At 32.3% G+C, this 15573-nt stretch overlaps 1 protein-coding gene across 1 annotated transcript; it reads right to left on the bottom strand.

Annotated features, from left to right (window-relative positions):
- Positions 1-4923: 4923 nt before the first annotated feature.
- On the bottom strand, positions 4924-9256 carry LOC105632955 (actin cytoskeleton-regulatory complex pan-like protein). Its single transcript, XM_012215430.4, has 3 exons — positions 8649-9256; positions 7760-7888; positions 4924-6728 (listed from the first exon to the last, which is right to left on the bottom strand). The coding sequence occupies exons 1-3, from the start codon at positions 9075-9077 to the stop codon at positions 5157-5159; spliced, it is 2130 nt and encodes a 709-aa protein (XP_012070820.1). The 5' UTR covers positions 9078-9256; the 3' UTR covers positions 4924-5156.
- Positions 9257-15573: the final 6317 nt, after the last annotated feature.

Below are 15573 nucleotides of genomic sequence, written 5' to 3'. Positions count from 1 at the left end.
CAACTGGGCTGCAGTGAATAGGTCTAGTTCATTTATTTGCATGCCATATCTCTGGACGCTAGCTATAGATAACCATTGAGAAGCAATACATCTCTTTCCCTATCGATTTCACTATCTGATAATAAAAGCACTAGCTATTTTTCTGGTGAGTACTGCAACCAAAGCAAGGGGCGCCAATGGGAAAAATATAGATATAGAAATAAATAGGAAATATAGTTTTGAAAAACCAAGTGCTCTGGGAGAGGATAGTTGGTTATAGCGCCTCTGTGGGCTGGGAATTAGAGCATTGGGGGACAGAGGACATGATTTTAAGACAATAAAAAATCTTGGAAATATGGACATTTTGTTTAGATAGGGCAGGTGGTCCTTCTTTTGCATTAATTGTTATTATGGGTAGCTAGCAACTAGAAAAATGTAGGTCAGTCTCTTTCTTTCTTTCTTTCTTTCTTTCTTTCTTTCAGTCTTACTCTCTGTTTGATGTGTTGTCTTTTGTTTGCTTTTCTAACAACATTACAGAAAAACAAATACTAGTTTCTTTGTTTGAGATGTGTCCACCCAGTATTAATTCCTCGCCATATTAATACTTTGTCCAATATGCAGATAAGATGAATACAAGAAGCAGGAGTTTATGTAGAAGTGATAGAGCATTACCTCTTTTAGGAGGATAAAGACTTCCCTACATGGAATCTAACCATAGACCAGTTCTAATAAAATTTTTTCCAAAAAAGAGAGGCTTTTTAAAAATGATTTTCGCTTTATTTTTTTTTTTTCTAGTATAAAACATCTTCGTTTCAAAAATATATATATATTTTCATTGGTCTGATCTATATTTAAAGTGAGTATGCAAATTATTCTATTCTCAAGAATGATAATGAATATTATTCGATCCCATACTTTATTATTAAATACAAGTATTGTGCATCCACTGTGATAAATGTTGAATTGACATACTCAATTTAATATTATTTATTATTTACTGTTGAAAACAATAGTTAGTTGAATAATAAGTTGAATCCACTGTAATAAATGTTGAACTTGACATACTCAATTTAGTTAGTTGAACTTGTATCCACTGTAATATATAATATGTTGATAATTTTTTTATCAGCAAAATAAATTTATTTTACTATAATAAACAGGCTAGAAAAAATTCAGTTTATCTAAATAATTTAATCCAAGCCAACAATCTCTCCAAAACACTTAAATCTAGCCTGAAAAAATTTAGTAAATAAACCTCAACAAAACAAAATAAAAAGAAACATCCATAAAAATCTCTTTTTGGGTAAAAAAAAAAAAAAAACCAACAAATTAAAACACAACTTTGCTATTACATAATAAAACTAAATTGCTATTACATAATAAACTAAATGTTACATTCATGCTAAGAAAAGTTTTACGGTACCACTCTCTTCTTGGCTAAACAGTATGTAAAATGATTATTTTCTTGCATCTACTCCTTTCTTAACATCTACAATATGTTGGTGATATTGTCATATGTTAACAGTACGTTCATCGTGCTACTATATATATTTTTTGGGGATACAACTAAGGGCATCTAAAATCTTTCTGGGCGCTGATTACGTTTGATTTAAATACAGCAGAAATTCTATAAGCGTCTATTAATGTGAAAGTTGTTTAAAGAGAGTACACCATAAACCAGGTGCATGTAGGGTGGTCGGTTCAATGCCCTTTTAGGATTTATCGGGCAATACTAATTATTTTAGTAACTGTTAATTATTTTATATTAATAATTAGTTGTTTATATAGTGGTTTAAAGCTCAAGTGTTTAGTAAAAGTAATTGATTGATTAGTTGTTAAATTTAAAATAAAAATAAAAAAAAGACATTGGAATGTTAATTTAAAATTTTAACTTTGGCCATAGAAGTAAACTCATTATAATTTTATATACAAATTTACCATATTCAAGAATTGTTTGGAAAAGTTGCAAAAAAAAAAAAAAAGGTTTGCATTCTTCTTCGAGTCTACTTTACCAAGTTTTGTGGATGGAATTTGCTCTTGAGATCCTTATTTAATGTTGAGAAAAAAAAAATATATAACTTTTTTGAAATTGAAAAAAAAATATAAACTCTATTTATTTTCAGAAAATAACTTAATTATTTAAAAAATATTTTTTAGACTTTCTGATATTTGACATTTGATTAAACCATGGAATATGCCCACGAATCAGAATATTTTGGGCAAAAGGTAGAAATTTAGTCTAAAAAATATTTGATAATTTTGTATTTTGTATTCTAATTCAGCACTAGTGAATTTATATTATATTGCAGGGATGACTAGTTCTAATAAATAATTAGAAACAAACAAAAGAGAAATGAAAAGAAAGGATCAAATACAAAAACAAATTAACACTAATAATAATAATAATAATAATAATATACTCAGCACCACTGAGATTGAATCCAAGCACAGTGCAATTGTTGTGGAAGTCTATTGGTAAATCCCTCTGATCCATCGAATGAAAACTATTACTGTCAAGAGAATAGAAATAATACTACCACCATGAAACCTGGGAAAATGGATTTTGTTCTTCATTCTGGTATTGTTCGCCAAAGCAGAAAATGAGGAGGAATGACTAACAAAAAGCTTATGATTTCCCAGATTCTTGACTTTGATCGGACTCATTGTAGATTGATCTAGCCTAAAAACTTTAACCCACTTCCCAAATTTACACACAAACACAGATAGCAAGTCCCCTTCACATTCAACCAGATAATTAAAATGCTTCATTGTAGAAAACTGGGTTATTACTGTTAAAGGTGAAGCCACTGTCATCTTCTAGATTTTCCCACCTCCACTGACGCTCTGCTCCAATGGTGAATACATGCAATTAAAGAACACTCTGCTCCTTCTAGTGACATATTCGACTTGCTTATTTCAACTACAACACTGTCTATAGAAATTGGAAGACTAGAAAAGCAAATGCATGTGTTTATTAGAAATGTATTTTCCCCACAAACAGTTACAGGGAACTGCAGAATTTTACCGGTAAAAGGTTGGGAAAAAAAGTGTATGTAGAACCTGTAGACATTAGAAGCCAACCATTTTTTGAATAACAAATCTCACAACCTGATAATTGTTGGGGTAAACTCATTAGATATTTATCGCCATGCATTGGGTCTAAGAAAATGCGTATATTATCCCCATAAAAGTACATTAGCCATGGAGATAGTGGTAATGTATGGTTTTCTATTCTATTTAAATTCATCTTCCATCGGATATGAGGAGCTATTGATCGAAACGTTCGACAAGTAGCACGAAAGTGTAAATAATCTATTAAGGTGAGTTTCATGGCAATCATTGAAGTAATGTCTGAGGGAAGATCAAGAAGAAGTGATTTTCCATCACAATTTTTGATTTTCCCCTCTCCTTTGGCTTCTTTTTTACGCGAGTTAACCTGCGAATCAAATAACATAAGTTTTATTCATATTAGAACTTCAAAAATTTTCAAGAAATAAAAAAGAAAGGTAACATAGAGAATGGAGTAACAGAAAGACTGTTATCTTCTGCGTTGTAAAAGTACAATTTCTTCTTTCCCTCTTCTAAATTGTCCATAGTGAAATAAACACAATTTACTTGTACTCCTATATTAATGGCAGGATAAAATAAAGAATACTCAGAACCAAAAAAGATCACTAAATCCTTTATACATTCCACTTTGTTCCAGACCATATGAGAAAAATCTAGCCTTTGAATCTCAACAGCATCAACTTCTGAAACAAAATTCAACAGTACACAGATACCATAAATTTCACCGTCATAGTCAATAAAGCATTCTGCTCCTGTAATTGTAACCCCATTATAAGTACAAGTTATATAATTGCAACTTGCATGCAAGGACCGCAACAAAACACAATTCTGCTTGATTTCATCAACAGCAATTAGTGTTCTATCTGTGGAGATGCAGTATAATTTTCCATTGCAGCTAACTGGGCGGCATAGAGTTCGTTTTTCATCTTCATTATACTTTCCATTCTCTTGCGAACACCTCTTGAGCTCAGATTCATAGTTCAACACAACCCATTGCTTATCATTACAAGAGTATAATTTTATATAAAAAATTAGAACATAGATATAATTTCAATGAATATTAAAAAAAAAGGTCGAAAATAGCAGTAGTATTTTATATAAAAAATACAAAAATTTGAAAAAAATTAAGTGTCGCTCCCTTAATTTCTTAAAATTACCAGCTAATATTTTTAAAAAATAACTATTCTAAAAAATATTATGAAAATACGTAGAAATATATATTTCAATAAATAAAGTATTAGCTTCCATACCTCTTCAACTCTTATTATATATGTATACATTGATGCTTCAATTTACTATTCTAAAAGAAAATAAATTCTTACTAATTATCTCATCTTCTGATATCTTGTGTTTTATACAACAAAATTCTTTTAGCATTTCAATCGGTTACACATTTAGATATTCTTTTACTTTTCAAGTCTATTGAATGAATAAATAAATTAATCATTAGGTATAATAACCAATTTCAATTTTGCATATTATATTTACATCATACTTTGATTTATTGTTATTTATATTTTCTTATTACACATATATATTTTACGACTCAAATAAAAATATAAATATCATACATCCATGAAAGCGCGGAGCAAGCAGTGGCGGAAGATAATTTTTTCTTAGAGGGCAAAAATATAGATTATCGTTTCATATTATGGATAAGAAATAAACTTAATTAAAACTAAAAAAAAAAAAAAGAAGTTGTAAATTGTTTATCTGCTTATAATAATAAAAGATATACAACATATGAAGGCTTTCAACCATCTGTAGTTATTTTCTCTTTGAAGCCCAAAAATAATGAAAATTGCTTTTTGTTTTGTTAGGCAAATATATATAAAGAAGAGCGTTGCATTCTCTTAATGCATAGCCAAGACACCATAAATAATGTAATTTCCACTAAAATGGGCATTTAGCAAAAAGCATTACATGTATATCAGATGGCGTTCAGTCCATGAAGCCAATGATGCATTTTTATCCTTTTTGACCATTTACAACAAGAAACAAACTCATTCTCTACCTCCACGGTCAAAAAATGATACTACTACTTATTTCCATCTGGTTTTCTCTGAAATTTTTTGATAAACAACATTTGCATCATTAATTCTACCTACCTAGATCTTCTGTCTCAGAACATGGCGTAGTTGGACTTTCTGGCTCTCCATCCTTGCCTCCATAAGCCTTGCCTTCAAGCTATTCTTTTGCGCACCACGTGGCCATTCAATGCAACCTTTCATTCCTCTAGTTATGTGAGGATTACCCGAGTCAGGCGAACTCCATTGCCCCACCAAATCAGGGCTGTCTCCTCCCCCTTTACCTGACCCTCGATCTGGAGATAAAATGCCCCCACTAGATTTCCTTCCATTGGATAGCCTGCCATTGATTCCATCTACTGAAATTATTTTATAGTTATCTCCATTGTTTGGGCCTGATCTCCAAAGCTTTGCGATAGATGACACTTTCTTCAACTGTCTTGTTGGCACAGAACAGAGTTCGGTGATTTCAGTTATTGGGGTTTCACCGCATGCATTTTCTTCCCATTCTGTTCCACTCCCTGAAACATTACTATCTCGGTGATTGTTGTTGACAGATGGGATGCTCCCTTCTGGTGAGTAACTTGAACCTTGATCTTCAAGATGGCTTACAGTTTCCCACCCGCTCTCATCTTCTTCAATATCACCATTGTGATCAAAGAATGCATCAGAATGTCTGTGATTGCTATCCTTGGTAATCACATCTACTTCAGGACTCACAGTATGAATTTTTGAGGCGTGGCTGGCAGGACTGTATGCAATACAAGGCTCAATCTCCCTCTCATTGGGTTCACCAGCATTAACTTCTTCAAAAACAGAGAAAATGTCATCTGGGTTAGCTGGCTCATATGTGAATTCCTTCATCTCCCGGATATTCACAGAGGCAGCAGCATGTAGAAGCAATTCAGCTTCTTGCATTTCCTTCAAATCTGGGGTCGCGCTTCTGGATCTTAGAAAAGTTTCTAAATCTGCTACAAGCTTGTTCATCTCTGAATATTTTTGTTCAAGTGCCACCTTTGCGTCCACCAACTTCATTTGAACACGCTCTTCACGCCATACCTCAGCCATCTGCAACATCTTCCTTTCCTCATCCACTTCCTCACGGAGTTTCATTGATTCTCTCTTTAGTGCTTCAACTTCAGCTTTGTCCTCCCCAATCTCCTTTGCAAGCTCGTCACATACTTCCTCAACCAATTCTCTGGTTTTTCTTTCTTTTTCATAGTCTAGCATATATCGCTTTGCTGAAACCTTCGCATCAGCTAGCTCATTAACCAATTTGGAATTTACAATTTCCAACCTTTGACGATTTTTTCTTTCACGGTTTAAATCTGCTTTAATGTCATCAATAAATGCACGAATTTTCTCATGCTCTCTGCTCCTCCATGCAGCCCTTTCTTCACTTACTTTCTTCAAAAAGTGCTCCAGTTTCTTTTTTGAGGACCGACGCTCATCTTCAAGCTCCTGAATGCATGCCTGAGCCTGCTCTAGTTCAGTTTCAAGGGCAGAAACCATTGATACAGCACTAACTTGTTGATCAAGACGCTTCATGTGGCTGTAGATCTGTCGCACCTCATCTAATGTTTCCAAGCAGACAGGATCCCATTTAGTTGCGCCCTCCATTGCAGAGTTGGAAAACTGAAATGAAGGTTCAAGCTAAAAAAAAGGGGAGCAGGTCCAGTATTAGGCAAGAAAACATAAAAATTAAAGAGATATAAATAATAATTGCCTTCCAAGTACCAAATAACATAAACAAAAAGGCAGAGCATTAAATTCTATGCTTTCAAATTTTCATGAATAACAATAATTGCAGATGGATATTTCAAAACTATATAGCTAATAAATGGTCATCAAAAGAACCTTATTCCAATGATTAAATTTTTCCATAGCAAAACGGTGGATGATGTTCTGATCAAATCCATCTTAGCCACAACTTATTTTGTCCGCTAACACATATACAAGTATGGAGTGTGAAAAATGCCAAGTACAAGACAGCTCAATCTCGGCATTATTACAATATAACAAACTAGTAGTTCTCTGGATTAGAGCTTTTCTATCTTAACCATATGTCACCTTCCTTGATCTAGGTGATCGATGATTTTATATTTAAAACAATAATTTTAGTTTATCATGGATAGGGATTCTATTTTTTAATCCAGGAAAAATTGATTTAAACTATGTTGATTGCAATGCTAAATTCATTTGATAAGCTGCTGAGCCGTTTCTTCTATCTTATCTGTCTAGGTTTGATTAAAATAAGCTTTTGTATCAACACAAATGTTTTTATATGTAAATCTAGACATGTTAATCTAGTATGCATGTGTGCATTCAAATATGTATACACTTATTACAGAATTGAAATTTCCACGTAGAATAACGGCAAACAAAAAAGCGAATTAACTTTGGGTCCTAGTTTCCTACTAGGAATACAGATGCCAGACCATAATAGAACAAGCAATTTTGTCCATAAGCTAGACGATCATGATGGTTACACGACATCAATACTTCAAAAGGAATACATCGAAACAGGATGTGGAACATTTGTCATCATGTGTATCCCGCATAACTTAGGTATATAATAATTAAAAAGAAGTCTTCAGTTTATTATTAGCATCACAAATACTGTCCATATCGAACAAACCATTAGCAATAACAACTTAGTTAAGAAAATTTTAGAATGTGCACACCTTAGAGAATAATTTATTCTTCACACCAGAGACAGAACTCGGACTCTGTAATGGATCATGTACTTCAAACCCTTTAGCTTTGCCACTATGATGAGGCATAAATGAGATGCCCGCATGACCAGCGGCAGGCTGCAGAGACAAATAACAGGCAACCTCAAAATCCCCAAAAAATTAAAAAAATCAGAAGCAACATAAGTTTGTGGCCTTAAGGACACAAAGAATCAGTATTTTCATAAAGATCAATTCCAACAGCATACAATAAGGAGTCAAATTTTTTGGAAGCCATTTGAACAGAAGTCGAGCAGGTAGCCCAATTAAACAGATTCTATACTTGCCAAAGATAAAATAAACCAGATTCTCTGATTTTTATTTAAAAGGACAAACCTCCTCAATTAGGGATCAACTATACCAGACGAACAAATAGATTCCATTCCAATCCAGTTGATAATAAAATTAAAGAGCTTTTTGCAAAGACACTAAATTGGATAAGTACACCAAGTTTATACAAGAGTTCCAAAATTGAAGTCACCAGCTTTCTGTAATGATCGATGAACTCTTTTAGAGTAGTAATTTAGTCAATAGAAACTTGAAGTTACAATTTTTCCTTATTTATTCTTTTTCATTATAATTTTTTGGCACCTAAAAAATTGACACCTCAATCGCTACAGTACTTGCATACATCTGCATTGTCATCATCGATCAAAAACAAGAATCAAACAATATCGAATACAGATTACTAGATTTAGATCAGTTCAATACACAATTAAACCAAATAATTCTCTAGAGCTCAAAACCAGACGTATTTACCCAGGTGACTATACACAACTCGGAAAATCATAGATCTTTCCATAAAAATAGAAAAAACAAACCATTAGAAAGTCAAAATCACCTGAAACCCTAATTGACCCTTCCTCCTCCTCTCACTGGCACCAGCTGCCACAGTCTCCGGCAGCTGCAATCGCCACAAACCAGCTGCCAGCTTCCTCGCAGACACAGCCCGTGAGACTTTCCGTCGACCTTTACGGGCACCATTCTCTATCTTCTCCTCCTGCTGATGCTCATCTTCATCTTCATCCTCTTGAACTCGAACATTTCTCTCTCTATCTTCGATCTTCCATTTCAAGAGAGGAGTTTCCGGTCGACTTCGGCTACGCTTTCCGACCGGAGTTCCAGCTCTCTTCGATTTTGTAAGAGTAGGATTCCTAGTTTGACGTCGTCGATGCTTGAGATCTGGATGAGGCTGCGGATTCTGAGCTTTGGAAGTAATAGAGTTCCCCGGAAATGTCGCCGTAGAATGCGGTTTTCCGGTAACCTTCATTGTTGTAGCTTACAAAAATCCGCCATTTAGCAAGCAAGAAAAGGAAAAAAAAAAAAAAAAACAGTGAGCTTTTTAGAGAGAGAGGAAGAGTTTTGTTTTAGTTATAGTGATGTGTGTGAACTGAGAGAAGTACAGAGAGAGCTAAGAGAGAGGGAGGACCAGGAGCTGTCTACTCTTCAGGGATTTTTGCTGGAGAAAACGACGCAAACGGAGATAGTAGAGATGTATTCATATACGATACGCATACGAGTAATCTACCTGGTCAACGTATTCTTTTATCTTGACCATGAATTTTGTTTGCCGGTGATCTATACGATGCCGTTTAGGAGGAGAGAAACGCGCTTTGCACGTGCTCTCCAGCATGTGTACTGCAAAGAGACGTTGTACATTTTGTATATTTAAATCGGTTCTTGAAACGGCGTCGTTTTTCTGTCCATTTTACCTCTTTTATCTGAATTTTTATGTTGCTAAACAATTAACATCCAATTAAACTATATGTATATCAAGAAATATTATGAAGCATTTACCTTTCTATCTATATACATATTTTTTTAATTTAAATCACTCATTTTGTAATGATTCTATTTAAAAAATAGCTTTAAACAACATAATGATTTAAAATTCATTCAGAAACTCAAAATGATTAATCTAAATAATTTAAATTATAACTAATTGATCGATATAAATCATTTCTATTTCTTATACATCATTGATGTATCAGATACGCTACAGTTTGGGGATGGATATCACACATTTATATAATTAAAATTTTTTACAAATAAATTATTAAAAAATTATTTTATTTTAATAAAGTTATATACAAGGTGAAGCATTTCTATGTGAAACATAAGGTTGATTAGTATCATAAAGAAAACCAAAAAGGATGAAAGCTAGTACCAATTAAGCATGCAAGTGATAGTTGTGCATGACGAGTCATTATGATTCATAAGTGCCACTCCACTATGTTTGGCAAAGAGGTAGGACTTTTCATATTTTACATACAAACACTCAATTAATTTGGAGACCCATACGTGTGCCTAAAAAGCTTACCTTATGTATTCATAAATAAACACATTAATCACTAGATATACAAACTAAAGCAACATGCTAGATAGGAGTTTTTTCACTTTTTTTTTCTATTTTTTGAGTACGAGGAGAGGGGTTTCGAATTTTAATCTATTGACAAGTCGTATATCTATTTTTTTTATATATATGTCTTAGTATGGCACTCTTTTTTTCATATATAAGAAAATTTGAAAGTAAAAAATGAATAGATATTAGACACAATGCATTTTTTTTTTTTTTGTAAACTACCGGTATTTGCACCCTATTACTAGGGACTGACTAAATCCGACTCAAGATTTAGTTATAATTAAAGCTCTTTGCTCCTCTTTGTAAATATGTTTAGTGGGAAGAATTCGAAAGCTCTTTTCACATATCAAGCATATATTGCCAACTAAGTCACAACCCGTAACTCATAATGCGATATTTTTAAAGCATTATTTCACTATAGTTTTTTTTTTATGTAACGTTTAGTGTTTTTACTAAAATATACAATTATTTCTATTATTTATACCATTCGGTGACATAACGTTTATATTAATTTTTAGAATTTAAGAGAGTAAATTATAAAATATTATTCATTTTAATATCACAACCTGCAACTCATAATGCGATATTTTTAAAGCATTATTCCACTATAGTGTAACGTTTAGTGTTTTTACTAAAATATACAATTATTTCTATTATTTATACTATTCGGAGACATAACGTTTATATTAATTTTTAGAATTTAAGAGAGTAAATTATAAAATATTATTCATTTTAATACTTGATAAAATGCTAGTTAAGCAATTAAAATTATTATAATTACTAATATTTATTAAAATAATTAATTTTACTGAATATATCATAACTCAAATTACATTTTATATCCTTTAATAATACATACACATATTTCTCGAGGGCAATACTACATACTTGCATGTAGATCTAGCAAGTTCCTTCCTTGACTTCTCCTTATTGCACATTATTATTATTTAGTTTTTTTTTTTTTAACAAATTATAATTTAGTTGATAATGAAAGGCATCCAAGGAAAATCCCACGTGGCAGTTGGTGGTTAAATAATCTCATAAAATCCTATGCTAATTTCATTTTGCTAGACGACAGAAATGTACCCACATGGCTACCTTCATGGTCTTACTCGATTTAAGAGCCCCAATATTAATTAATATTAGCCATAAAAATAGATTTGGTAATTTAGATCTAAAATATTATTTTAAACCTTAATTAATTACTCACTAATAAATTATTAGTGACAAACCTTTTTCCCTTTCAGAAGGAGAAGAAGAGGAATTGTCTTTGCGGCTATTGATCTTGATTAATTCTCGACCATTGGATCTACGATTAGCCTATTCTTGAAATGTTATTTTTGTAAATGGAGAAGAGGGTTGGCCACCCAATACAGAAACATGTTTTGTCCTTGTCATCAAATGTGGGGCCCGGTCCAATTACCCAAACTAAGCACGGGCCCCTTAAATTTTTTTTTTTGGGGGTGGGGTCCATAGATGAGCTCGAAATTTTGATGGCTCGTTGGACCTTTTGATCGAGATACATTCATTCATTCCATGGTCGGGTTTATTATTGCTCTCTGTTTGTCGTTTTGAATGAATTGCAATTGCATTTTGTTTGAGGGAAAATATTCTTACAAAGAGAGGCTAATAATGAAAAGCTAACTCCATGTGATAGAGGTACGTGAGCAATGGCCTTTCGTTTTATCAAATTATGTACTAACTGGTTTGGTTTATTTTTCCCTCTTATACTTCTAATTAATTATGGAATAGTTGCATTTTTTGTGTATGAATTTTTCAAAAATTTATATTTTGATATATGAATGGAAAATATTTATAATTTAGTGAACCAACTACTAAATTTTTAATAATTGAGCATGTCAAAAAAAAAAAAAATTAATAATTGAGTGAATTTTACACGTGTCGATAGTCAGAATTCCTATAGGACAATCGGACCCCACATTGCCAATCATTACCTTCATTTCTAGATATTCCTTCTGTCTCAAAAAGATAGTTCATCTTTCCATTTTGATTTGTCCAAAAATATAGTTCGTCCCAAAATATAGTTCGTTTTCCTTTTTTGTACTCCCTTCATCCCAAAAAAAATAGTCTACTTTCTATATTTTCACATAGATTAAAAAAATAGCAGTTATTATGGTTAAAAGACAATTTTATTCATATAACTTTCCTATTATACTCATCTTAAAAAACACATGAGCAATTGTTTTATAGAAATAATAAGTAAAAATTAATGATGGTTATTGAGAATAAGATAAAATTTAATAAGGGTATAATAGACAATTTAAGTATCAAATATAATGAAAAAAAAAAGAAAGTGGACTATATTTTGGGAACCAATCAAAAAGAAAAAATAAACAATCTTTTTGGGACGGATGGAATATTATAGTTGATCCATAAATTATCTACTATACCCTTATTAAATCTTATCATTTTATCTTATTCATTAATTTTTACTTATTATTTCAATATAATAATTGCTCATGCGTCATTTACGATGGATATAATAGGAACGTTACATGAATAAAATTATCCTTTAAACATAATATTTGTTATTTTCTTAATCTGTGTGAAAATAGAAAATAAACTATCCTTTTGCACTACAAAAAAAACGCCATTTTGCGACCGACAAATCGGTCGCAAAATGGCCAATATCGGTCGCTAATTTCATGTAGCGACCGATTTGCGACCGACAATTGTCGGTCGCAAAAATACTGGTCGCAAAATAATTTTGCGACCGATGAGACAATCGGTCGCAAATTAGATACCGATAAAATCGGTCGCAAAATTGAATAATCGGTCGCAATTTTTGGTCGTGGTTTAATTGGAAATTCAGTCGCAGAATATCGGTCGCAATTGTTTTAAATCGGTCGCAAATCGGTCGCAAAAATGAAAAAAAAATAAAAAAAATTAAATATTATTTTGAAACCAAAATATTTCTGCACCTGTGAAAGTTGACATAAATGCATATATATCACACAACCTATTCAAGAACAGTATAAAAATGTAACTTTTATTGTTCTGAACAAATTAAAATATGAAAATACAAATGAAAAAATAAAAGTCCAAAATCAAATCTATATATGCTGCTGCTCATCTGCAGGATCCGATGTCCGATCTCCCGATGTCGGATCGCCGGGAGGAGTACCTGCTGGATGTGATGTAGCGCCAGGAGGGGTGACCAAGGTATCGTCTGCAGCATCGGGATCAGGAGCCGATAGTGGCTGCTGCTGAGACGTCGAAACATGTCGGTCTGTAGCAGGCGCAGGATCAGAGGGAGAAGTACCAGCATGGTGCTCACCGGACAGCCGCATCACATGCGCTCTAAGCTCTGCAATCTGTCTCTGCTGATCAGCAAGCTGAGCCCGTATATCATCATCACAGTGCGAGTCACTGTGCTCCGGCTGTCGTGCTGCGCTGGCTGTAGAAGCGTGAGCTGCTGAGCCAGTGTAAAACTGTGATGCCTGAGACCCGATGCCGTATACCTTCCTCTTCTTCTCGCCCCCTACAGCCTCGAGATAAAGCGCTACCTCGTCAATTCTTGACTCAGCTTCGGATTCATCGGTCTGAGAAGTAACAATACGCTCCCGAGCTGTAGTATAGTTCTCCTGAAAACAAAAAATTAATTAATCAATGCAATTGCAAGCTTTATTATATTCAACTTTGTACATCTTTGCAATGATTAGAGGGTAAATGTAAATATTATTCATTGTTACTTACATTGACGCTCAGCGCACGTCTGTCGACAAAGGTATTACGATCGTGGTCCTTCGTGTGAGTGTATGTAAACACCTCCATCGGTGTGGGCTCACGACCTAATTCTTTAACCTGTAATGAATTTTTATGCATGATATATTAATATATATAGTGTCCTTTCATTAAACATCAGTTTCTTGTAAAGGGACTAGTTCACTTACTAATAATCGAGCTGTCTCTATAGCAGATATAGATCCGCCTGTGTGTCTCGAAGGTCCTGCTCCATCACCGCCAGTCTCACTGCGCCTGTTTTGTGCAAATATCTCCCGCTTTCTCTTGAATGCAGGATCCTCCCAAGCCTTTTGCCAGCTCTCCCATATCTCCTGAGACACGCACTGCTGCTTCTTACCTAATGTAATGTTCAATTTACAATACTTATAAGTAACTAAGGTTATTTCTATAATAAGGGTAACTATATATAAATGTAAAATCACTAAGTTCATTTATTGAATACAAAGACTACTGTAATAAAGGTAAGTGTACTATTCTACATATTGAATTTTTGGGAAAAAAATTCGGCAGACTCGTCATTCATTTAAGTCAAAAACATATTTAAGAAAAATAACGACAATAATATAAAATAAAGAAAAACACAGCCAAAACTTCTCAAGAAAGAGTTGCCAATAATTAAGAACATGTAATAACCTAAACACACAAAAAATTATTTATATACATTCCAATTATTCTTCAAAAAAAAAAAAAAATTGGAGCAATTAGTTTTTGTACTTGTTATTATTTTTGTTCAGTACTTTCACAGAGTTAATTTTTATGCATCAACTACGTATACACTGATTTTAAGATATTTACAATTAGTTTTTGTAGTTTGGAGCATATATTGAAAACTGAAAACTCTTAAGTACACATCGCATTTGCATATTTCTTTTATATTTCTTTTTCGATTAACTTGAATAAAATGTAAAATATTATATAATAAAAAGAAAATTGCTTTCATTTTCAATCCCATAATATTTATATTCTGTATATTTGAAATGACACTTGCTTTGAAACTTTGAAACTTTTCCGAACTGGTTGCAGACTTTGAAATGGTCTACTAAAGTATCTATCAAAGTTTGATTAAATTTTTTTAATAATTTAATTATTTCGGTTCAATTTTAAACTTTGATGAATTTGTGAAAGGTATTTTATAAGTTATTAAAAATTAGATCACTTATTAGATTTGAGAAATTTTGATGGATAAAATGAGTTTATTTTTTTATACATTCAACAATTTTTTTAGTAAATAAATGTTGAAATAAGAAAAACTACTAAATGTTAATTTCACATTTTTCATTAAAAGTCCTAACAAAAAATATATATAATAAATCAACCACAATATATTTAGAACCTTTAAAATATTGTTTTTCTCTCCTAATAACAACTGTAAAAATCATTCTACTATATATTTACAATAGTTTTATATGTATTGATTACTAGATTTTATATTAATAAAATAGAACTTTAAAGCAAAAAGAACATGCAATTTTTAATGAATAAAATGTTTTTTTAGAAAAGATAAATAAAAATAGAGATTGAATAAGGAAAAAAATTTGGCGTTCTCACTAATCACATTCAATTTTGTTGCTAAATTTCATTATCACCCATCGGTAAAATTGCAGAAATTAATGTAATTTGAAAATTAAAATTTTTATCG

The sequence above is a fragment of the Jatropha curcas genome, chromosome 7 (assembly GCF_041381405.1).
Source record: "Jatropha curcas cultivar XTBG-Jc1 chromosome 7, XTBG_Jcur_1.0, whole genome shotgun sequence".
In the NCBI taxonomy this organism is placed as follows: domain Eukaryota; kingdom Viridiplantae; phylum Streptophyta; class Magnoliopsida; order Malpighiales; family Euphorbiaceae; genus Jatropha; species Jatropha curcas.
The sequence above is the reverse complement of the archived record's forward strand: the minus strand, read 5'-3'. Positions and strand labels throughout refer to the sequence as shown.